This window comes from Labrus bergylta, chromosome 4, assembly GCF_963930695.1.
Source record: "Labrus bergylta chromosome 4, fLabBer1.1, whole genome shotgun sequence".
NCBI classification, from domain to species: Eukaryota; Metazoa; Chordata; class Actinopteri; order Labriformes; family Labridae; genus Labrus; species Labrus bergylta.
Window position 1 is genome coordinate 10654227 of NC_089198.1, and position 23094 is coordinate 10677320.

Sequence of the window (23094 nt, forward strand, 5' to 3'; positions counted from 1 at the left end):
TGTGGATTTGATTGTCTTTGAGGGGCTGTAGCTGAACTGTAACAGTAGAACCTCTGATGTCCTGTTTCATCGCTTCTTTTCTATACGGCGTCCATATTCTGGGTTGGTAGTGACTATCAACAAGCAGGTTAAACAATCTAAACAAGCAAATAAAAAAAATACTTACAAATATTCCTCGACCAGATGGAAAGACAAAAGAAATCTTGACGCTTCGTAATGCTGCTGAAACAGGAAACTTTGGCACCCGGTTTCTTTTTTTTTTTCTTTTTTTAAAGGAAGGTAATATTTCTGGAAAAGACAAGAAAGTGATAATTTTATCAGTTAAAAAAATGTAGCTTTGCATCTTAATGTTTTAGCTTCCCATGGATATTTACAAGTCTACAGACGATGAATAGGGCCAGGCATGAGAAAAAAATAATGAGAGCAGGAAGATTTGTTTTCAGTATGCACTTGAACAAGAAAAAAATCAAAAAGTCGAGAGAAACATTTGAAGAATAAAGTCAAAATTTCACAATATTGTATTTCAACGTAATTCTCGACATTTGGCCTTTTCTTATCAACATTTTGACTTTATTCTCAAAGTGCATCATGGAAAATTAATCTCCCTCCTATCATTATTAATTTCTCGTCCTCTTCTGTACAAGTCAGTGAAGTTAAATCATTAGTCAGAAAAGACTTCAACACTCGTATGCATCAGTAAACGTTGTGTAGAGCGATCTCAAGGGGTGGGGGGGGGGGGGGGGGGGGGTCTCTGGGGGCTTCATGGACGGTGGAAGATTTATCTGTGAAGGTCGTTCTCCTGTCATCCAGTACAGAACGTTCTGAGTGGAAGAGCTGCATTTGAAAGAAATTGTTGAACGTTTTCAGAAGTCTGCCTCTGATTTCACTTTCTTTAAGTTATGCATTCGATGTTACCACAGGTGTCCAGTTAGCTTAGCTTTCGCACAAGAACTGAAAAGAGGAAGCAGCTCACCTGGCTCTCGTCAAAGGTCACCAGGACTCCTAACACTCAACAGTTCACAAGTTTTCTGTGAAACTCATTAGTTGAAAATATACCGAGCTGTATATGAACAAATGTAAACAAGTTGAATGCACACTTAGCTTGTGTGCAAATCGAACAACATAGCAGGTTAAGGTGAGTATTTCAGACTCTAGGGCTCTGGTAGGCGGATATCGTTACTACTGGACGGAGCCGGGCGAGGCTGTTTTCCGCCCGTTTCCAGTCTTTGTGCTAAGCTTGACTAAACTGCTGCTGTCCAAGCCTTCATAGTTTTCCTTACAGGAATGAGAGATTATTCTTTTTTTTTTTTTTTTGAATTTAGCTCTGAAAGAAATCAAACACTTGTATTCATATTCTCAGTTATTTTTTGGTCATTACTGTAAGCGCCAGGAAATCACTACAGTCTAATACAAATGTTACATAACTTCTACAGCTGTGATCAATGATATCCCTTTAACCTCATGTCTGAGCTGTAACAAGTTTAATTGTCGCAGGTTATAATGATTAAAAAAAAAACTGACTTTGTTTTTATGCTGCACTTTTATGAATAAACATTGAAGCAGTTACATGTCAGTTTCTCAGTTTCATACAAAAAAAACAAAACACTGAATGATATAAAACAATGTACACAAAGACATATACACGTAACTGACAGAATGGTTCATCTTCTGCAGGTTTCTTCTGGTTCGTTTCGTCGATGTGTTCTGACAAAGTAATGTAGACGACCTGCTCAGTGAGGTCAGGTTAGCTGTGTCTGTCCATTAACATCTATCAGTGTTCATATTGTGTCTGTGCCTTAGCTCAAGGGTTACAGCTTTGTTGTTGTTATATGTAGCTGTTAAACACACAACCACAAACATACAGCAGTTCCTAAAATGTTTTTTTACATATATAATACATACATACATACATACAACAGCTTCTTATCACTTTGTTTTCAGCATCGAAGCTAATAATATCAAAATCGTGAGTGCACTTATAGGTCACATGATGCAAAATACACTTAAACATGTTTTTCAAATACTAATATGTTTCCCTAGTCTGTCTACAAATCACTCAACTATGAGAAAAGACAATCCTCTCTGTGTGCTCAAACAGGCCGTTTGGAGATTTTCCCTTCATGACATCACAAAGGGCAGTAACCCATCCCCCAGGTGGGTGACACTCCCACAGCTAGGTGTTTGTTCTGCCCTCTGAGTCTGCCTTCTCACTGTGAACAATAAGGGGCGGTGAAAGAAAGCCCAAGCCACCCACCGTTCCAGAAAGGGGGCGTGGTCAGACACAGCTCATTTACATTTAAAGCTACAGACGCAGAAACAGCCTGTTATGAGCAGGGCTGAAATAGAGGGGTTTATAGACATGATCAAATACAGGATCTGAGTGGATTTAGAACAAGAAACTTCACAGACATGTTTTTGGGGAGCTCTGAGACTTATTTAAACATTTTGTAAATTAGTATAGTATGTGACCTTTAACCCTTAACTTGTCAACACATTGGATATGTCTTTGATGTAAACAAGGAACTCTTAAGTTGGCAGGATTTTTGAACACCTCTTTTGTAAAAAAAAAAAAATGTCCATATGTAAGATAGCAAAAGCAGTGGATACAACGTTTTATGGTACACACATTGTAACAGGGCCCTTTATCCTTACAGTAAGTGGAAGGAAGAGGTTGCTTGGCATCTAATTCTCCATCAGTGGATTTTAGAAAAAAAATGAAATTAGAAGATATCTAATCAAGGGCTGATTGATGACCATGAGCAACAACCTTGATCCTATCTGCGGTGTGGCATCATCGTCATATCTCTTTCCTCCTCATTCCCCGATTTTTCTTGCTTTCAGAAATCTCAACTGTTTGTGAGCTTCCAAAGGTACAACATGCCTCAATAATATTAAACTTCACAATTTTAAATGATTGGATAGTGTTTGTGAACTCAAAAAACTGAGGTGAAAAATAATCAAAGTTCGGCTAGTTTTTGGGTAAGTTACCCACTGCGGTCGCTGTGCACACAACACAACGGCTGTACATTGAGGTCTCTGTGCAGGAATGCAGACCGACTTCTCTCTCCCTCTCTCATGTTTTGGATAAGAGTCTGTGCTCTAGATGATCTGTCCTCTGGGGTGCAGCAGGATGGCATTGGAGTGTGGTCTGGGCCTCAGGACCCCGTTACTGTAGTAGAAGTGATTTGTCAGCGCCTCAGAGATCTGATAGGAGCTGCTGTCTTCATCATCGCCATCATCTCGTTCCTCCTCTGGAGACTGGATGTTTACCCACTCCTCCTCAGGCGGGGACTCTCCCTCCCTGGGGTGCACCAGCTCTGGTTCTCTGGGCTCGATGCCGTCTTCCTGCGGGGCCTTCAGAGGAACCAGGGAAGAGGGCAGACCTGAGTCCTGGTATAAAAGGAATATAGATACATTTGATGCCTGTGTTTGGTTTTCTAAATTAAAATGGGACATGATCCCAAATTCCTTTATGGACTTAAAAAAAAAGCTGTTGTAGAGGTTATATAATCAGCTTAAAATACAAAAATCTTAAAGGGGTTATAAGTTACTCTGACACCTAGTGTTTAAAATTGTACTGCAGTCCAAATTCAAAACATTGGAGAGAGCTGTCTCCCCCCCGCCCCCTCCTCCTCTCTAGAGTTGAAGCTCACACAGGTTGCCATGTTGCAGACACTGAAGCTTCAGTGTTTAGCCAGCTCTGCATCGGTCTGTAAACCATTCCGCGTTCTAACCTCTCTCCTTTTTTCCCAAAGCATCTTCAGTATTTATCCTAGTTTTGCCTCGCTTCTGCTTGTGGAGCTTTCTAGAAAAATGCCGAGGCTTTTTAGGTCGCATTCCCTTCCCCGCCTCCATCGCTGCAATACATTCATTTTCACTTTCACCAAACTGAAGCACACACACAGTCTCTAACATTTTTGCAAAATGTTGCACAAAGGGTGGAGTTAGATTGTTTTGCACACTGCTGATTTCTTAAAGGAGCAATATGTAAGATATCTACTGAATTAAATCATAAAATGATCTTACTATATCATCGGACATTATGGAAACATGTTCTGGTGAAGCATGTCCTCCTCCAAAGTTAAGATTATGGTCTGGAATGGTCAGTATTTGTTTTGACCATTAAAAGGTAGGCAACTTCAAGGCACCCCCTTGTGGCTGTTTGGACGCCCCTTGGTTTGCCAGGTAAATGTCAAACCAACATATATGTACAAGGCACTTCATCAGAACTCCATTCACTCAATTTGCTGCACGGTATTGCAAAGATTTGTCAGCATTGTATGACTGTGGAAAACTAAAATCTCTTCAAACACTTGATTCTATTTTTAAATAATTGTAAGATAATGTTATAATTTCTACAGGACAAAGCTGATCAGACGATATTTGAATCTTGAAACGAATCACAGAGACTTCTTTGTTCTGTTCTGTTTGTAGCCCTTTGCTTTGTCTCCATGACAGTGTCTCACCTTGATGATGCAAACACATCAGTGAACACATGAAACATGACAAACGAAACTCTGTGCATTTCAACCTAATCTCTGAGAGGCTGACACATACCAGTGACATGTTGCTGCTCTTCAGGTACGACTCCACCCTCCTCCTGCGCTCCTCCTTCTCTCCGTCCATCTCCGCTACTCGCAGGCTCTCTCTGCCGTCGTGCCAGACGACGGGGCGCCCCAGTTCATCCACCTCCACCCCTCCTGCAGGCCCCCACTTCCCACCCAGAGTGGACTGGCTGCCTTTGTACATGGGCCGCTCCTGAAGGCAGGGAGGAGAGCAAAAACAATCACAACTCTGATAACAACAGCTATAGAAGATAACTATGCAAATGAAGCAGCTGTAACTCTTTTATTATTCTCTTATTGATGTTTAGTGTTTGACAAGGGTCATGAGAAGCTGTTAAATGATGCAAATCTTTATGTTCGGGGTTTAAATTGGACCCTTTTTTTGCACTTCAAATGTCTATATTAGGCATTTACCCTACAGGTTTATTTATGTCCACATTGTTAAGGTCCTTAAACATAAATTCTGACTTAAATGAGATTCGATGTCATGCTTCATAAATGACTTTAATCATTACTTTGAATTTAGCAAAAATTTTAATTATTGTCATTTTTTCTGCATTTCATTGTATCTCCTGGTACCTAAACTAACCTAAACTCCTTTAAAATAAATTAAAAGCATCGAGATCATACACCCCGCCCCCCCATTATTGATGAAAACTGTCAATTATTGAACTATTTAATCTCCTTATGAAATGATTTTTAAAAACTTATGACTTATTTTTTTAGTTGGGGCAAGGAAGACATTAGGCTCTCTTCCGCCTTTCTTTAAAAAATTTTTAGCTTAATTGTATTATTTATTTTTTAGCTGAGGTGACTTTTTTTTTTACTTCACATAGCTGACCTGAATCATAAAAGAGTCACTAGCAGGGCGCAGGTGGCCTAGTGGTTAGGTTATGCCCCATGTTTAGAGGTTACTGTCCTTCAAGCAGGTGTTCCAGGTTCACGTCCGACCTGTGGCTCCCTGCTCTCTCCTGATTTCCTACTCAACTGTCCAATCAAAGAAAAAGTGCTTCTAGCATCGGAGCGCTCATTTTCTTTTACTGTGACAACAAAAATCTAACTCTTTTGACCTTAATCCCACTCTACATTACCCCTGTGGACATGTATGACTCCACCCCCCCCCAAACCGCCCTGTAAAAAAAAAAAAACACAGGTAAAAAAAAAACTCACCAGAGACATTTCACTGTTTTTCATTCGGCTATCTACTCTGAGCATGGCGTAATCTTCCGCCTGCACAGAACAGAGACAGCGAGAGAAAGTTACAGAGAATAAACACAAAGGATCAATAAAATGAATCACATACAAAAGAATATTAACAACAACTGTCTTTGAACTCTGCATGTTGTATGTTTGAAGCTGCAGCAGCCTGTAATCATCGGCCTCTACAGCAGACTCGGCTGCTGACATGCCTGCGGCTCCACCCTGGCTAAGCCCGGCTTGGGGGCGGGTGTGTCAACCTTGTTGTGTAAACCCTGCAGGGTATCGGTGTGTGTGCAGGTGTGTGTGTGTGTGTGTGTGTGTGTGTGTGTGTACCGGCACTCTGGGGTCTGTGCTCACAGAATTGATTCTTCTGAGGGATGCTTGTCTGGAGAAGCTGTTCATTTCCTCCCTGGGAAAAAAATAAGACAATAGATCAAAATGTAGACAGTTTAAACAGCACGCAAACGGTCATCATGATCAAAGCGATAGTTAAAGTGGTTTCAGGTTCTTCAGTTATCCAGAAAATGTGTGTGTGTGAGCTCACGTTTTTTCACTGAGCTGCCTCTCGAGCTTCTCGTTACGGAGTCGGTGGTAACGGTTGACCAGCAGGACTACAATGATCAGCACCATGACCAAAGCTCCAGCTGAGGCTCCAATTATGATCAGCAGCTGGTTGTCCAAGAGTGACTTTTGTTGAGATTTCTCTGGAAGAAGGTAAAGAGGAACCACATCACATCAACACATTCAAAAACCAACAAAAAAAAGTTGCATGCAGCAGCTTTGATCCTAATTAGGTATTAGAAGATCTGTTTATGTCCTCAATCCACCACAAGGGGGCAGCAAATTTGCTCAGTTTCTTGAAATGAAGAGAATAAAATGTCCATCATTTAATTTCTTCTTTCTAAATTACCAACAAGAAGCATCACTGTTTCTTATTTTACTTCTGTGCGATCTTAACCACCTACAAAGCTGAGATTCTTGGATTCCTAACACTTACCTGTTACTGTCAATGGGTACTCTGTTTTTCCTTTTCCCACGTTGTTCCTGGCCACACACTCATAGACCCCACTGTCATTCAGGAGGAGGGCCCGCCCAAACACAAGTCTCCCTCCAATCACAGACACCCCGTCCGGCAAAGCTCCTCCCCTCCTGTGGATGACGGGAAGTTAATGTCAACATTCATTTTAAAAGGATGTGTCACTCACAAGAGGTGAACCCGAGGATAAAAAAAAATACAGAATCGACGAGTCACTGCTTGAAGCAAAAAAAGAGAGGTGACTCATTTTGGGTGATTGAGAAAGGAAATAAAAAGAAAGCGCAAAGTTTAAAGGCTGAAGGAAGAAATGCGCAAATATGTAATGACATCTGATATAAAACAGAAGTATGAAATTACAAACGGGTTTTGGTTGAGTAAACACAACACAGGATCAGGTTCAGTGCAGAGTGTAACCATCAATTCACTCACACCTAAACCAAAACCTGCTGAGCTTACAGACGGCACCCATTGATCTGAAAAGACTCAATAAATAGCAGGTTTAAGGGATTTAGAGCTGGTCCTGCTACTGAGTCCCACACTGTGCAGCTGAAGACATTGCAGGCCGCATAATGGAGCCAGTTTCTGATCAGGTCCACAGAGAGGGCTCATGTTGCCCCAGGTTTCACTTTGCTGCAGCAGCTTTTTAAATGCTGCTTCACCACCACCACCACATCCACCCCCCACCCTAAAACTGGAGCCAGCTCAGATTTCTCCTCTCCAAAACCCCACCTAGCTCCTCTAACCCGCCTTTTATCTCAGAGTCACAAGTGGAGATTGAATCTGACACAGAGAAGATTGTGAAAAATGATAGAGATAAGGTGTGTAATCCACCTTTAGCAGCCAGAAAGATTCTAGACAATGAAAGAAGTTGGAAGTCGGCATATTCTGTTACCATTGGAGCTTTAAATGCTAAGCAGATTTAAGCTACGTAGCCCATTAACACTTTAAAAAGTGGCAAACATTTGATGTCTGTGTGCTTACTAATTTTCCCCAAGGCGCTCACTGCTGCAAAAAATAAATAAAGAAAGAAAAACAACCCTAATATAATGTGGAAAGTTTCCAGAAAACAATATTTGGGAATATTTGTTTTTTGTCCAAGAGGTTTAATTCTCTTTTCATCTGTTAATAGATGTGGATCCTTTCCAGCTGCTACTACAGAACTGTTATTTTATCTTTGAAGAGAATAACATGAGATGTTAACAGAAGTATTTTACATACGTATCCATAAAGCAAGAAAACTGTAATATAAAACAGGAGGTACATTTAAAAAGTCCCACCAGGACAGCCAGAACTACTTTCCCATGTACCGGTACATGTGCTGCATTCATGTGGTGTCAGAAACATCAGAAAAACGAGTTTCTGTGAACGCCTCCTTAAGTCAGCAACTCAGAAATTCAGGAAAGAATTTAGTGCCCAACTTGCCGACATGTCGTCAAATTCTTCACCAATATGGCGGGCAAAAGATGATTTTTTTTAAGTGGTTAGAAACTTTTAATTGATTCACGTATCTCACATCAGTTTTTTGAGTTAAAACTCTCTTAACAATGAGATTCATTCCACACTTCTTCTCAGCATCAATGTTGTTTGTTGCTGTTGTAACAACATTGTGATTTTCCGAATTGAAAGCACATTGAAACAAACTGAAGTCAGAGGAATGACTTCCCAACTCAGGAAACTGGGACCATCCGAGGAGCACCTGAAAGCAGCAATACAGCTGACTAAAGACTAGAATTGTTGTACTTCACTTTGATCAAGTGTAAAGAAAATGGTAGTTTGCAAAGCTTTGTTATCAAAGTAGATTTCCCATCACTGCCCAGTTGATGAAATATTTAAGCTTTTGTTGTTTTTTTTTTTTAAACGAGCCTCCCTGGGAATAGAAAACTCTGCCCCCGCGCTACATGTAAGAGCCAAACGGTCTGAAGTGATGAAAAGTTTTAATCCAAAATAATCTTAATATTCCAAGATGGTCTCATGTGTGAAATATGTTTCCCTCAGCCCACAGAATTTGATCATTGTGTATTCAGTCGCAGCTGTAATGGCTGCTGCAGTGTCTCTAATTAAAGTGCAGACCCTGTGTTTTAGCTGGCATTACAGTGATATTTAAAGCATGGCTCTATGATTAAGTGCTTAGTAAGTGTCTCCTGCTCTTCCTCGTGTCGCGTACTCCCTCCCTGTGTGAAAATATATCTCCCTCGCTCTTTTTCTGACTTCAAATTGGGCAACACGACACCATATCTTTTATTCTGCTGTGAACTGAGCTCGTGGAGAAAAGCGCCCTCCTTTACATTCAAGCGCCCTTCTTTGTTGTCCACAGGCGTGTAGTCTGTGTGTGTGTGTGTGTGTATGTGTTAGCCGCGGCTTATGTAGGTTTGGAGACACATTCCAGGACCATGTAAAAAGAGATTTAGCAGCACATATAGCGTTACAGGGGTCTGAATTAATATGTAATTGTCAGGTTCTCGCTGGCAGGCAGACAGATTTAAACCACAGACGTGTACGAGAAGCAGACAGGCTGATGATAGTAGCCTTACCGTGTCCAGGTGATGTTGTCAGGTTTGGGGTTTCCTCCGCTGCCGCACATCAGCTCGGCTCGCTCCAAACCTGCAAACCAGTCATCTGTACCAGCAGAGATAGTGACATCTGGAGGGTCTGAAACAAAAAACAGAGACATAAGAGTACAATAACAAAAAAATGTGACGCATGCAAGAGCTAAGACGAAACCTTCATGTTTTATATGTTGTTGTACATATGCAGAGATGGTCATTTGAAAAATGTTCTGCATCCAATAAGAACACAAAACGAGGAAATATTTAAACTCTTTTTATACATTTTATATTTAGTTGCCTTAAAACAACATTACTATTCAAACACAACCTTTGAATTCTGACTTTCATAGGGTCTGCAACATTTATGTTTTGAAATTCTCCAGGCTTTGCAAAAGAAACTCGGGTAGCAATTAAAGAAAGATGCTTTGTTGTTTGCGTCTTAATAAAAAATAATTTTGCACAAAATTTGAGACAATTTTAACAGCCTCAGTGTAGGCTGCGGCCCCCCAGTTAGACCTAGGGGTACTGCAGGTGGGCTGGGAGAAGTTATTTCATGAAACAAAGGATTTCATTCCTCACTTATTTTTAATTTCTCATTTTCAGATCATTCTTGCGATATATTGATTTTTTGTTTGCACTGCAGTGCCATTGGTCAACATTTTCATGGCATTGGCCTTCTTGTGAAATTTCAAAACATCTTTGAAATACTTGATCTTCGCCTCAGGTGTTGGTAAGAGTTGTGTGAGTAGAGGTATGATGGGACTTTATAGTATTTATTTTTATGATTTCTAAAATGACCTCAGATTTTTTAGGTTTGGGAAAAGTACATTTCTTTACTTGCATTAATGGCTCAAAAAAATGTGGAATAATTAACAGCACACTCTAAAGATTGACACTCTTGTTTTGTCTTGTTCTAGTTAAGACAGTGCTCTGAAACCAATACCCACAGAGTGTGACTGTTTGGACTGAGAATCTCTGCCTTGTTGTTTTATTTGGGCTCTTTTTTTTAAACTTGACTTCATTGCCAGAGCTTAAATTAAGGTTTGAAACCGAATCAAATTAAATGAGATGGTTGCGAGACAGCTCAAGGAAGTATCATATATTTCTGTTCACTTTCCTTTCACTTTTGCTTCGGTCAAGTCATATTAACATGTCTAATCCAAAGTCACAGTTTCATGTCCGTCTGCTTGTGCACAACTAACAAAGAGCAAGCAGGCACACTTCCTCTATGTCACAAAGATATTTAATCATCACCATGTTGCTACACTTTATGGGCGTCAGGGAAATATTTTGTGTCATCTGTGGATGTAAAAGATTTTTCCTTTATGCACAAAGTGTCTTTGTTAATTCAAGTTTCCAGATAATTTAGTGCACTCTGACAAGGCTTGGTCTTTGTTTCTCCTTACTGTTATTCATTTCATCATCATAATCTTCATCATCATCGACCTTTATTTAACCCTTAAAAATCATTAAGGTTTCCCTCAAAACCCCAACCTTGAATTGTGAGAATATTTATTTATTTATTGATTTGTTTTAATTCGGGCAGTACATGAGTCAACACATGAGTAAATGTAAATATGAATGAATTAGCACAACAGCTAAATTGCAAGTTCTTGCTATTATGATAAGTTTTGACTCGAAGAAATTTAAGATTTTAAAAATGTATCCAATTTGCACTCCATCTGCTCCGCTGTTGTTTTATTTGGGCCTTAATATAAGGCAGCATCATCAGTTGTACTCACATTGAACCACCAGGCTGTTGGAGAGCCTGCGCGGCTGCTCCAGTCCGGGGTGCCACACCAAACAGTCCAGCTTCTTCCCGTTCATGCTGCGCAGAGGGTGCAGGGAGTAGTAGCTGGACACGGAGCCGCCCGCAGTGGTGCGGTTCGAAGACTGTCCCGGCAGGTCGGTGTCCCAGGAGAGGCGGGGAGGCGGGCGGCCTACAGCTCGACAGGAAGCGGCCAAACGGAACGACTGGCCCTCCACCAGGAGAACCGGCTCCAGGGACGAGATGGGTAAAACTAAAGAAGACGAGGAAGTGGTGAGCATAGGATTAGAAGTGCTTACACTTCACTCAAAAATGTGTGAAACTTAACGGTCAGAAAAGATGCACTTTGACACTTCAAAGCTGATTTCACATTCTTCTGCTGAACTTGGAAAGTTTCTCAGCTTAAGTCTGAGTTTAGTCTGAGAACATACAGTACAGGACGATGTTATCAGAACTGGTTTTGACTGTTATAATGTTGAGCAGGGCGCAATTACTTAGTGCAGTTCACAGACTACTTAATACTCTTGATTTATCACTGTTGCAGTGTCTAAATGCAGTTTTATTTTTAACTTATTTAGTGTTTATTTATTTTATTTAACCCTCTTCAACTGAGAGGAGAAACACTGACATTTTGTTTTATATTTGTGTAATTACAAAAAAGTACACAGCTTAAAAAACATTAAAGGAACACTTAATCATCACAAGTCTCATACCAAGTAAGTGAAACTTCAGGGATATCAATCTGTCCATATCGGAAGCACAAGTGATTGTGAATCAATTTCCCCTGCTTTGGTGCAAATGAAAGTGGGTACAATGGCGAGGCAAAAGCAAAATACGCCCCCCCAAAAAAAGAGGCGGTGGCTACAGACAAGTTCTCTCTCCTTATCCTTCTATGACTGATATTTACTTCTCTAGCCTGAGGTGGACCTGCAACCCAATCAGGTCGCACAGGTAGTCCAGCTCCTTCAGCATGGCACAACCAAACGTGCAGCCTGAAGTAGTTTTAATGATGCTGATCCAAAACGCTTATGTTGTGAAACTTTCCTACAGTTGGGCATTGTTACTGCATTAAGATTTAATTAATACTTGCTAGTATTAATTTAATCTAGTAATTATTACTTTCTAGATACTTTAAGCATGCTTCAGGTTACTTTGACTCTACCTAAAATGATCCAAGGTGAGAGTTATTATTCCTACTTAACCCATGAGTGTGGTGATTGTCATCGTACAACAGGGGCAAGTTTGAGCAAGAAGCAATGTTGCAAATGGATTCAGACAAAACAAAAAAAGAGTCGAGACACCGCTGATCCGTCACAACAAAAACGTAGAGAGACTTCCGTCATTTTCAGATGCAGGGTGCAAATTAAAAACTTCATCAAGTCAAGTCACAAATATGCAAGAAGAAAATCCTGCAAAACTCTCACGTTAGGAGATCTCTTCATGTTACTCGCTGTCATCAATTAGTTTAGCCTGATCCCGATTCACACCCTCGTCATCAAATCAATCACTGTTGCAAATATTCTCAGTGCTTGTAAGTCTTTCCACTGGTGTTTGGATTATTAACACAGACGACGTAACAGGTAGTTAGCATTAGCAGAAATAGCCATTATGGATTAGTAGACAAAGAAACTGGTAACACCTGTTAAAGCCTTATAAACAGAAACTCTACAAAGACATGACCTCATAGTAGCCTACAGCCCACTGAGTTTGAGTGACAGGTGATACCTGGGAAGAGATTTCCTGCAAGGATAATATCGTGTACACTGCAAAAAAAAAAATGTTCCAATGTGGTTTTTCCTTCCTGATACCGACTTAACTGTTGGGTGAAGTAGCCCTCTAATAGGAGCGGTGTAACATAATATATCATCATTTTGATTTTACAGCTCGAGGCTTTACTCCTAACCCTGTGTGGATGTGAAATGACTGCTATCATTTTTGTGTGGCCTGGCTCAGAAGCAGAATCACCCCAAAACAAGCTGAGCACTTAGAAACTGTGATCCTCAGTTAAAAAACAGAATATCCCAATCAACATGTACTGCTTCATTTAGTGTTTGTATAGCATTTAAATAGCTTCACCTTTAGTTAAATAAAAAACAAAGTTGTGAAAAATGAGTGGCAGGAGAACTCTAGTGTTGATATTTAACTAGCTATGGCACTTTTGGGGGGTTTTGCTCATTTTAGCTGGCACATGATTCATCTTAAAGTAGTTTTCTCTGCTGCTCTATAACAGTAGAACATCTGCTTGTGACATGAATTATATTTAATATAACTCTTGCTACTGTTGCAGAAGAAGGACAAATATTTTTAGTACTGTATTTGTAGATTTGAGGTCATATCCAAGTATTTCAAAAACTGCTGGAACAAGCACATTTTTATCAAGAGATTAAAACGACTCAGATAATCCCAAATTCTTATCGAATTTGAAAAGAAAACGATAAAAACTGTAAATATAAATCATCTGAATATGACAAGTGAAGACAATCTAGATTTATTAGTATTTTATGGATTCCCTTGTAGGCAAATTTACTATTGTATGGTTGAATGTTTGTTGTTTAAGGAGTGGAGAAAATTCAGTGCTGGAGGTTTTCAGTTGCTGGCCTGCGTATTTCTGTTGATCTGATCTGTGGCGTGTAAGGACACGCCGAGCTGTCACCATGACTGATACGCTAACCGATAAAGTTATTAAGAACAGCGAGTATGATTGCAGGTTTACTGCAGAACGGATCCCATAAAAAAAGACTTTCTCACAGTTGCTTATGTGGTTTCAGTGAAATCATGACATAAACAACCAAGAATGAAGATACAACATATTTTCTTTGTTTTGGAAACAGGTGTGACAAAGTTTTGGACATTTTCCACATAGTGAAGGCTCATTAGAAACTCCAGAACTAACAGGCGCTTGGTAAAAGTCGCCTGACTTCATGTCAAACACTTTGTGTTATTGCACCAAAGATGATGGATGATGAAAAGATCTTTCACTAAAAGAAATCCGATCGTGATAAGCTTGTTGTGATCTGTACCAAACAACACGTTTCATAACATCTGGACAACAATATTTTGGCATCTCTGCAGCGATACAGAGGTTTTTTTATGCCTGTTTTTCACACATTATGTCTTTATCAAAAATTGTAGCCTCTGGGATTTGTTTTTGGGGAATTATTTATGTAACTTTACATTTATTTTGCAAACATTTTTGTAGTTCATTTAGCTATAAGACACATCTGGTGACATCTGATGTTGTCTTTGTCTGCATCTCTTCATGTAGTCACTTATATATCTATATAATCTTTGAAAGGCTTTTATGTGAAGACCATGAATGAATTGAGGAGTCTTAGGGTAGACTTTTAAGAGGTAGAGGTATAAAATGTACTTGAAATAACTAAAAACATATCGGCACTAACTCGAATTCTGTGGTTTGAACCAGTTTATTTTCATACTAGAGCACAAGCTGCACCTTTCTTTGACACATCTGAGAAACTATCAATCTGCCTTATCATCCGCAAATGCTACACATGACAGGAAATTATATATATATATTTTTTTCTATCATTACAAACTTGTATTTCTCGTATTTTTAACCTGGTATTAAGCAGAGAATAATGTGAGAAAATAATCCACTTTTTGCTTTTCACCCGCTGAATATTCAGTCGGAGTTGAACGCAGTGGCCATGTTGGCAAACGTGCAGATTTTTTCCCCTGGTTCTCTTTTTCCTCTATGAGGATGATTACAGTTTAAACATCATTACTGCAGCTCTAAAAGGATCAAGAAGGTGAGGGGGGGAGAAAGAAGAAAGAGAGAGAAGAGGGTAACTCTTACTCCAGACGGTGAGTGAGATTTGCCGCTCAAAGTTCCCGTTGGGGAAGGTGGAGATGTGGCAGGTGTAGCTGCCCTCGTCCGACTCCTCTGTGCTGGGGATGAGCAGAGCCGAGTTCTCCGTGGGAGTCCCTCCCTCAAACCTCACTCGGCCGGCGTAACGCCCGAACTCTGACAAACAAAACAAAGGCAGTCATCATCACAAATAAAAGCTACGCCAATAAATGAAACTTAAACATGGAAACAAAGACAAAACCATAATCTCTAATCAAAGGAATCATACTATTAGACATCACTAGAATAAAACAGCATTTATCCAACAACGTCATGACTCCACCCTACACACAAATATTCCAGGTGTAAAGCTTTACAGGCTCCTGGTGTGACGTCATTACAAATCAACACTGTAGAGATGAGTTGCTAGGTTTCTGAATATTTACACATTTATAATCAGAGCACAGTGATGCAACGGTCGAGATTTAGAGAATAAAAAGTGTAACCTATGACGTTCGACTGTGACAGAAATTTCCTGCGCTGATTTATTGTATCATAGTTTTACTTTCGGTGAACTGAAACTGCCAAAACCCTTTTAAAACAATTTATCCCTTTACAATAAAATCAAACGTAGCCCAGTCTCATATGGCTCTTTTCCTTTCTCATTTATGCTAGCCTCCTTTTCCCTTTGGAATATGTAAGCCTGGATAAACAGTGAAGCTTGTTGTCTAGATTATTAACTCTAAGATTATTTTGTTTAATTGAAAATAACACTTTAATTAATGTACCAGGAGGTCCAGGAATAAAACAACCCACCAACGTAATCCTCATCCAGAGAGTTATTTCTAAGTGATGTTTATTTGTTTGTAGTTAGCAGTTTGGAATGTCGGCACTAATAATTGTAGGATATTGATCCAAAAGACTGTAAGTATTAAGGTTAAATACAACCTAACCACTATAGTATTAATGCTGAATGAAGGAGTGGCAGTAGCTGAGTCCATAGGGCCTCGAGTTGGGATCTGGAAGCTAACTGATAAATCATTGAACTTGTTTATGAAGCTGGAGAGATGCCAGCTCTGTTCCCGCTCACTGTTGATGTGCACTTGAGAAAGTCACCGAACCTCAATGAGGTTCTCCTAATTAAATACACTTTAAATTAAAAATCTAACTGCAAAACATTTGTAACATTTTGGGTCCGTATTAAGAAATTAGCCACATATTGGTTGCCTGGCTTTTGTTTAAAGAGAGTAAACTTGAATCTACTTTCATTAAAGTTTGCTGGTATCCCTCCTCACTCTTAACCCCTCGCTGCAGCCTACCTTTCCGCCCGTCTGTGAAGTGAGCGGTAATGATCATGTCCTTGCTGCCGTCCGGGAGGTCCTTGTACCAGGTGACCTGCACCACCTTCTCCCCTGCCTCCACCTGGTATCGACAGGGCAGTCTGGTCTGACTCTCGGCCATAGAGAGCAGAGAGGTGGCGGGCTGAGGAGGCTCCACGAACACACTCTGAACACACACCACTGAGGAGAGAGAGGGGAAAACATCCATCAATGAATTGCTATCATTTTGACAATTTATTATCTGTGCAGGGGTATGACCATAAAACACAGTTCTTGGTGTTGTATGGTAGGATGCTAACTAGCTCAAAAGAAGTAGATTATTATGCAGATTTTAATAATCTCAAGGCTGCTAACATTTGCTAATAAGTACAAAAGTACACATGGGATTATTTTTTCCAGTATTTTGCCACTTAGAAAATATTGTTAAAACTGACATTTGTACCTCATGATGGTGAAAAATGAAAGTCAGCTGCACCTGTTTATCAGCAGTGGACCGATTCATGCTGCTAGCATTGCTAACAAGTCGTACAAAGTAAAAAACAGTAAAAGTATCCCTCTACAAAGATCAGCTATTTTTATATACTTGTCAGACTGGATTATAATGTCTGATGATAGCTCCTCTTCTTTCAATTTGTTTCACAGTGTTCATGACTCACGGTCTGTTACCTGACTCAATGTTGTCTGTTTTGTTAAAGGTCACATAAGATCCTCCTTTTCAACAAGTTTAAATACGTCTCAGAGATCCCCAAAAAACATGTCTGTGTCTTAGTGATGATCCTGTATTTCATTATAAACCCCTCTGCTCAGAACAGGCTGTTTCTGTGTCTGTAGCTTTAAGAAATCTCATGTGTACATTTATTTGCTGACTTGACACCTCTGAAAATGAAATCAACTTCATGATTAAATATATCAGCTACGGTACTGTTCTTTAACAGTCCCAGTTTTGGAGACACAGGTTCAGATGCCTCTTCTCATGATTAGAGTTATTTATATCTTCATCAACGTTTATTTAAGTTCTTGGAGAGATCATTGAGGGCGACCCCTCATTTACAATGATGCCATGAATGAGTTAAAGCTACTACAGGAAATAAAAACAATACAAGAGCAATAAGAACAATACAATATGTAAGCTTAAAATTACTACAATGATAAGTCAGTAATTAAAATCAAATAAAACAGTTAAAGTCAGGTATTGGGCGGTTAAGAAGAATATTTCTAAAGTGTCCTAAAGGGATAAAAGTGCTCAATTTCAGGTCCTGTTGTAAAATATTCCAAGAGTTTGCAGCACTAACACTTAAAGCAGTTTTCCCCAGGTAAGTCCTGGCATGAGGAACCTGGAGAACCGGCCTCTGACTCGAGCGAGTTAAAAATGCACCGGGGTTCAGATGTAAACAAGGAGGTGATATATGATGGTAGCTTTCCAGTAAGGGCTTTATTGATGAATAGATGATATAAAGTAGGTGTGTGTATGTATGTATGTATATACAGTATGTGCATTCATGTCTGTATATGTGTATATAAACTTAACCCTTATTGTGCTTTTGTAAATCATTTGAGCTACAGTTCTGTCTTTTAATGAGCTGTGTTTGTTTAGCTTTAACTGGACTTTGAGTCTGTAATAAAGTTTGAATTTGACTCTTGTTTTTTTTTTATTGTTGATCAGATTAAAGAAGTAATCAGAAGACAACACCTCAGTCTCTGGAAAGATCACACGACCATTTTCATTTTTATCCCTTTAAATGTACCACATATTCATCAATGAATCTGTGATATAAAAACAGTTGTTGTTCCAGTCGAAGTAGTTTGTCTGGAGTATCCGTCCAGTCCACAACACAGATATCATGAATGTACACATGACAACATATTTCATTCATTCTTTTGCTTTAATCCCATTTTAACAGCTTGTGCCATTTCAGATCACAGGGGGGCTTAACCTTATCCCATAATGCATCGTGCTAAAGTTTTTGGTAAACTCCAGACTGGTTTGTATGTAGACAAAAACATTCTCTCCTACGGGCAGACAGCACTTTAACAATCCTGTTGACACACCAACACACAGAAATCATTCAGAGGAGCTTCATGCTGCAGGGCGACATTGCTAACAGCTTTAACAATAGAGCGCCTCTGTTCTGTAATTCTTTCTTTGAAAGCAGAAATCATTCTCGTATTGTCAAGAAAACGTGCTCAGAGAGCTACTGTGACACAGAGGAGAGATTCAATATTTGGGGGTGGCTTTAGTTTCTGCTTAAGGGGTTTTTCTCTTGTACTTTTAAGTCGAGGTAATTTAGGTCTTTACATGAGAGCAAAATGAATTAGCTGTCGTTTTTTGAGAAGTTTACTTGAAAAGTTTGCGCGTGATTAGTTTATAGAAGATTGAAGAGTTAAAGTTTTTATCTATTATTCACCCGTCCCCTATTTCATTGTTTCCAGTAGTTTAGGTAAAAATCAGTTTTGTAGGACAGCTGGAGAGAGAGGAAATGTTTGGAGGAGACAGCGTGGGGGATGACATGCAGCAAAGGGCTGAGGTCGGATTCAAACCTTCGACGGCTGCAATGAGATTTTTTTTATAACATGGTATGATAGATCAGTACAAATCTTATAATTATCGTTATTCTCACTTTAAGAATCGTAAATGTGCTAATTGAAACAGTGTTTTAAATATCTGAAAATATCCGAAAAATTTGATTTTTTGGTGGTTTCGTAAACAAATTTTGCAAAATGGCATCCCCATAAAGGGTTTTTTTCACGTACACTCACAAAAATTGGTACGCGTATTAAGCTTGTCAGGACGGACTAAAAATCCTCTTGCAGCATTTCAAAAAACCCGACAGGAAGTCCGCCAATTAAAGTTGAATTTCACAAAAATGGCCCAAAATTGCCAATTTCATTTTTTTCATTTGGACAAATTGCTGTATTATTGTTATATGGTAATAACATGCTTATGTATAGCTAGTTGTAGTCCATTTTTATTTTACTTATGTCATTTATTTATCTTGCGTATTTTATGTATTGTGTCATTTCAATTTAAATAAACATTTGATCACCAAAAAAAAAAAAAATCTGGCATCTTTCTCGTGATGAAAAGCCAAGTGAGATTTTCTGGCACAACTTCACCAACTACCAAGGAACATGAAGAGACTCTTTCTGGTTATTGCAGCTTGAGTATTAAGTATAAAGATGCTGTTTTTATGTTTTTAGTTTAATGCAAGACAAATGACTAAAACTTGACTTACATACATGCACACCTAGTGTTTAGGAACATTATTTCTCTGCAAAATAACTCTTTCCGTTCCTCCAGTTTTGGCATTGAAGTTGATGTGATTTTAGAAGCACCAGCGATCCAGTCCAACATCAGTGAGCTACCTCTACTCAGTCTTCAGCGCCAACGTTCATGACTAACACTGACTGTATCTGGATCACACCTGGTTAAAAGTCTACATCGAAGCGTGGGACAGACACACAAACATGAGTGAAAAGGGTTTAAGAGGAAAAACCAAACATTTGCCCTTTGATATCTGGGGTGAACAGAGTTTTTTTTTTCTCTGTGGTTACTGATTCATGAGCCCGATCAATGATTACACGACAGCTAATATGAGACAGGACAAACTCCCACAGCTAGAAAATCCCACACAGTCACAGCAAGGACACATCGACAGAGTGATGACACAGAGCAGGAGGGGACACTGGTCTCTTCTCACACACACAAACACACACACAAACACACACACACACAGAGTTTACATTTGGTCGACAAAGAACCTTCAGTGTGGGCGACCTAATTGTAGAGAAGCGAGAAAGAAAGAGTAGAGGAGTAAAGAAAGCGAGAAGACGGAGGTAGACTGAAAGTTAAAAACAGACTTTAGAGGAGGCCGAAGACAAATAAAGAAAGAGGAGAGAGTCAAGAAAGAGTTAAACACTTCAGACACACACTCAAGACAAACATCGCTTCACAAGGCTGCCATTCAAGCTTTTCCTGTTCACTCAGGATGACAGTAACTTAATCACACTTGTGCTTGCAGGTGGAGAAGAAGAAGAAGAAGAAGAAGAAACAAAAATAACAGTCTAATACGTGCATTTGCTCTTTTAATTGGAGCAGCAGAGTGCTCCACTTTTGTCAGAGTTTAATCTCCACCGAGGAAGGAAACAAAAGCAAGCGAAAGAATTAGTCACAAAGACAGGAAGACGCAGGTTGGGCAATAAGTTGTGATTCACCCTTTTACCAAAAGTAAGAATGTGACGGAGCTGCATTCTGTTATGCTACTTCTTCCTCCACACCTGTAGGGACAAAACAGACACGCTGCAGGGGTCAAAAGGATGTGGACGAGGTCAAAGAACGCCCTTATGTGATTATTGAACATCACAATCGAAAACGTGTGGACGTTAATTAATCTGCAGTCTCCACTCTTCTCTAAAGACTTTGCATTACATTTGGGATTTGTTCAAACTCAGGCCATTCAGGGTTGCACAGTCGACTATTTGGATCCTTGAAGGTGTTCTTGCGTTAAGGTCTAGACTCAGGGCTTCCACATCAAACTGGGGACATTTCTTTATGGAGCACTGAATGCTCTCTCTCCAAACTCTAGTCACAAACTTGAGACAAATGATAGTATAATATGTCGGTACACTGTGGCGTTTATAGTTCCTGTCTTTGATAGAGTTCGACATATAAGCAGACACAGGTTTCCTGATACATTGTGCCCAAGAGTGTTAAAGGAAGCAGTAAAATATAACATTCAAGGAAAGAAAATGACACCACCTTGCTTCAAAAAGTTACAGACAAATGATCAAAATCAGGGTTGTCCAAAAACGTGTGGCCGAAACAGGCAGCAGGAGTGTTTAGTTTCCCTTTGCTGGATCTGAGAGGCCACATTCACACTGTGAGAAACTGCTTCAGGAAGGTGTTTCAGATCACCCGGCTGTCCTGACAACACCAGAGTGTATACTGTATGAAACATCACTATAACAAAAATAATGGTGGAAAATATTTTACCACACTTCAAAAAAATCAACCAGGCGCACAGGATCATCGTTGTCCAAATACCTAAAGGCCACAGAGGTTAGCACTTAGCTTTCCCTTTACTGGAAATAATAGGTCTTGATAAAACAATGAATACTAAACACAGACTAAGCGTAAGTAGGTGTGCGATACTTTCGGCCTGTGAGTGTGTACTGTATGACTGGAACAACACCTGTGGGGATAATTCACTTACACCACATCTAATGTGATATCTCCTTCTTCTTCTTTATTTTATTTTGTTTTAATCTGGAATGTCAAATCTCTTTAAGTGCTCTTAATGTTTTGTTTTTCACTCTGTGAAGCACTTTGAATGCTGCTCAAATAAATAAACTTACCTTGCTTTGGAGACCACAACACATCAAAAAATGTGACATAAATGCACACAGTTAGTACGGTTGTTTATGTGATTTAACAACGACATTAAGACAGGAACTATTATTAATGGCAGATTTAGACACGGACAAACACCAGAATGAGGGAGGAAAATAAATGTATCTAAACACGTCAGAATTGGACCCTAAGTTATTTCTGTAGGCTACTCTTCCATACCAGAATAATACACAATAGATATTATATAATTTGTTATTTAAATGTGTCTATAGGTGTTTAGCCTTTTAATGATAACTAGGCCATATGTTGTAAAAGCAACCAGGCAGAATATTAAAGCTACAATAAGCATGAATATTATATTTATGTATGTTTTGTACTTTTCAAGCTGGCTAGTTTCCTCTGATAATAATATAAAGATATAGTGGACTAATATAAGATAGACACAATGGGAATAGTATCTACTCAGTAGGCCTGTATTTGTAGTAGTCTAATGCCAGACAGATTGCAACTCTGAGTTTAAGAATTAAAAGAGTCACTTCTTTATATTTTCGACCCAGCACATTCTTTAAAAGAAGCAGAAGAAGAGACAGCAGGGGTCTCAAAGTGACAGTACAATAAGAGTTGTGTTAAGACTGTGAATTGTGACGTAACAGATAACTCACCAATTAGCAAAAGCAGCGCGAGACTCCTTAACTCCATCTTTTAACCAAAAAAAAAAAGGCTTGAATAAAAAGCTTTCTTCTTCTTAAATCTGTTGTTTTTAAGCTTTTCTTCCCGACCTCTGCATTATGTTGAAGCAGGAGCAGAGAAGCGATGCAGCAGCGCGGAGTCCACAGCAGGTATGCAGGCAGGTGTAGTTAGCAGGTGTCTCCTCTTCAAATGTTTCATTAAACAAAAACACAGTCCTCCACTGTTGTCAGCCACTCGTGTGCACTGAATATCGGCTAGTGAAAGTTGTGAGCTGCATATTGAGTTCAAAGAGAAGTCCTCCTCCTCGTCGTCAGCAGAAGAAGAAGAAGACGTAAACAAATAAACGGAAACACCTAAAAGTATGTTCAAGCTAAGACTGAAAAGAGAAAAACAAACCGAGTATTAACCAAACAGAAACCTGTGCCGTTTGTCACGCACAGGCAGAGGCACCCGACCCACAACACAGGTTTGAGCTCTACACCTGTCCTGTCTAAGCCCCGCCCACAGCGGGACTTGTGGACACGCCCACTCCACTGCTGCGTTCACGTGGTTGGGAGAAAGTCGCTTTTTGTTTTTTTCTTCCTACATTTGGCTTTCAAGGAGCATTAGGAGAGCCCAACCAAGTAAAAGATGGAGAAAAGGGATGATAGAGAAAAATACAGATACCTTAAATATAACAAAAACAATGAAGGCAGTTGCGAAAAATGAGGAAGAAAGTTTCAAATTAAAAACGAACCCAGGTAAGACATCCAGAACAGACACACAGACATCCAGCTGTCTAATGAGCTCACATA

At 39.5% G+C, this 23094-nt stretch overlaps 1 protein-coding gene across 3 annotated transcripts; it reads right to left on the minus strand.

The window, feature by feature from the left end:
- Positions 1 to 1521: 1521 nt before the first annotated feature.
- nectin4b (nectin cell adhesion molecule 4b) lies at positions 1522 to 22768 on the minus strand. Of its 3 annotated transcripts, none has more exons than XM_065953700.1 (11): positions 22273 to 22768; positions 16243 to 16443; positions 14933 to 15100; positions 11090 to 11368; positions 9333 to 9450; positions 6763 to 6914; positions 6310 to 6469; positions 6123 to 6174; positions 5736 to 5795; positions 4558 to 4758; positions 1522 to 3390 (listed from the first exon to the last, which is right to left on the minus strand). In XM_065953700.1, exons 1-11 carry the CDS (start codon positions 22307 to 22309, stop codon positions 3100 to 3102), a joined length of 1719 nt encoding a protein of 572 aa, XP_065809772.1. In that variant the 5' UTR covers positions 22310 to 22768; the 3' UTR covers positions 1522 to 3099. The 3 variants fall into 3 exon arrangements, with proteins under 3 accessions (XP_065809772.1, XP_065809773.1, XP_029136615.2); XM_065953701.1 differs by having other exon boundaries at positions 1522 to 3354; positions 6099 to 6174; XM_029280782.2 differs by having other exon boundaries at positions 6099 to 6174.
- Between the last annotated feature and the right edge of the window lie 326 nt (positions 22769 to 23094).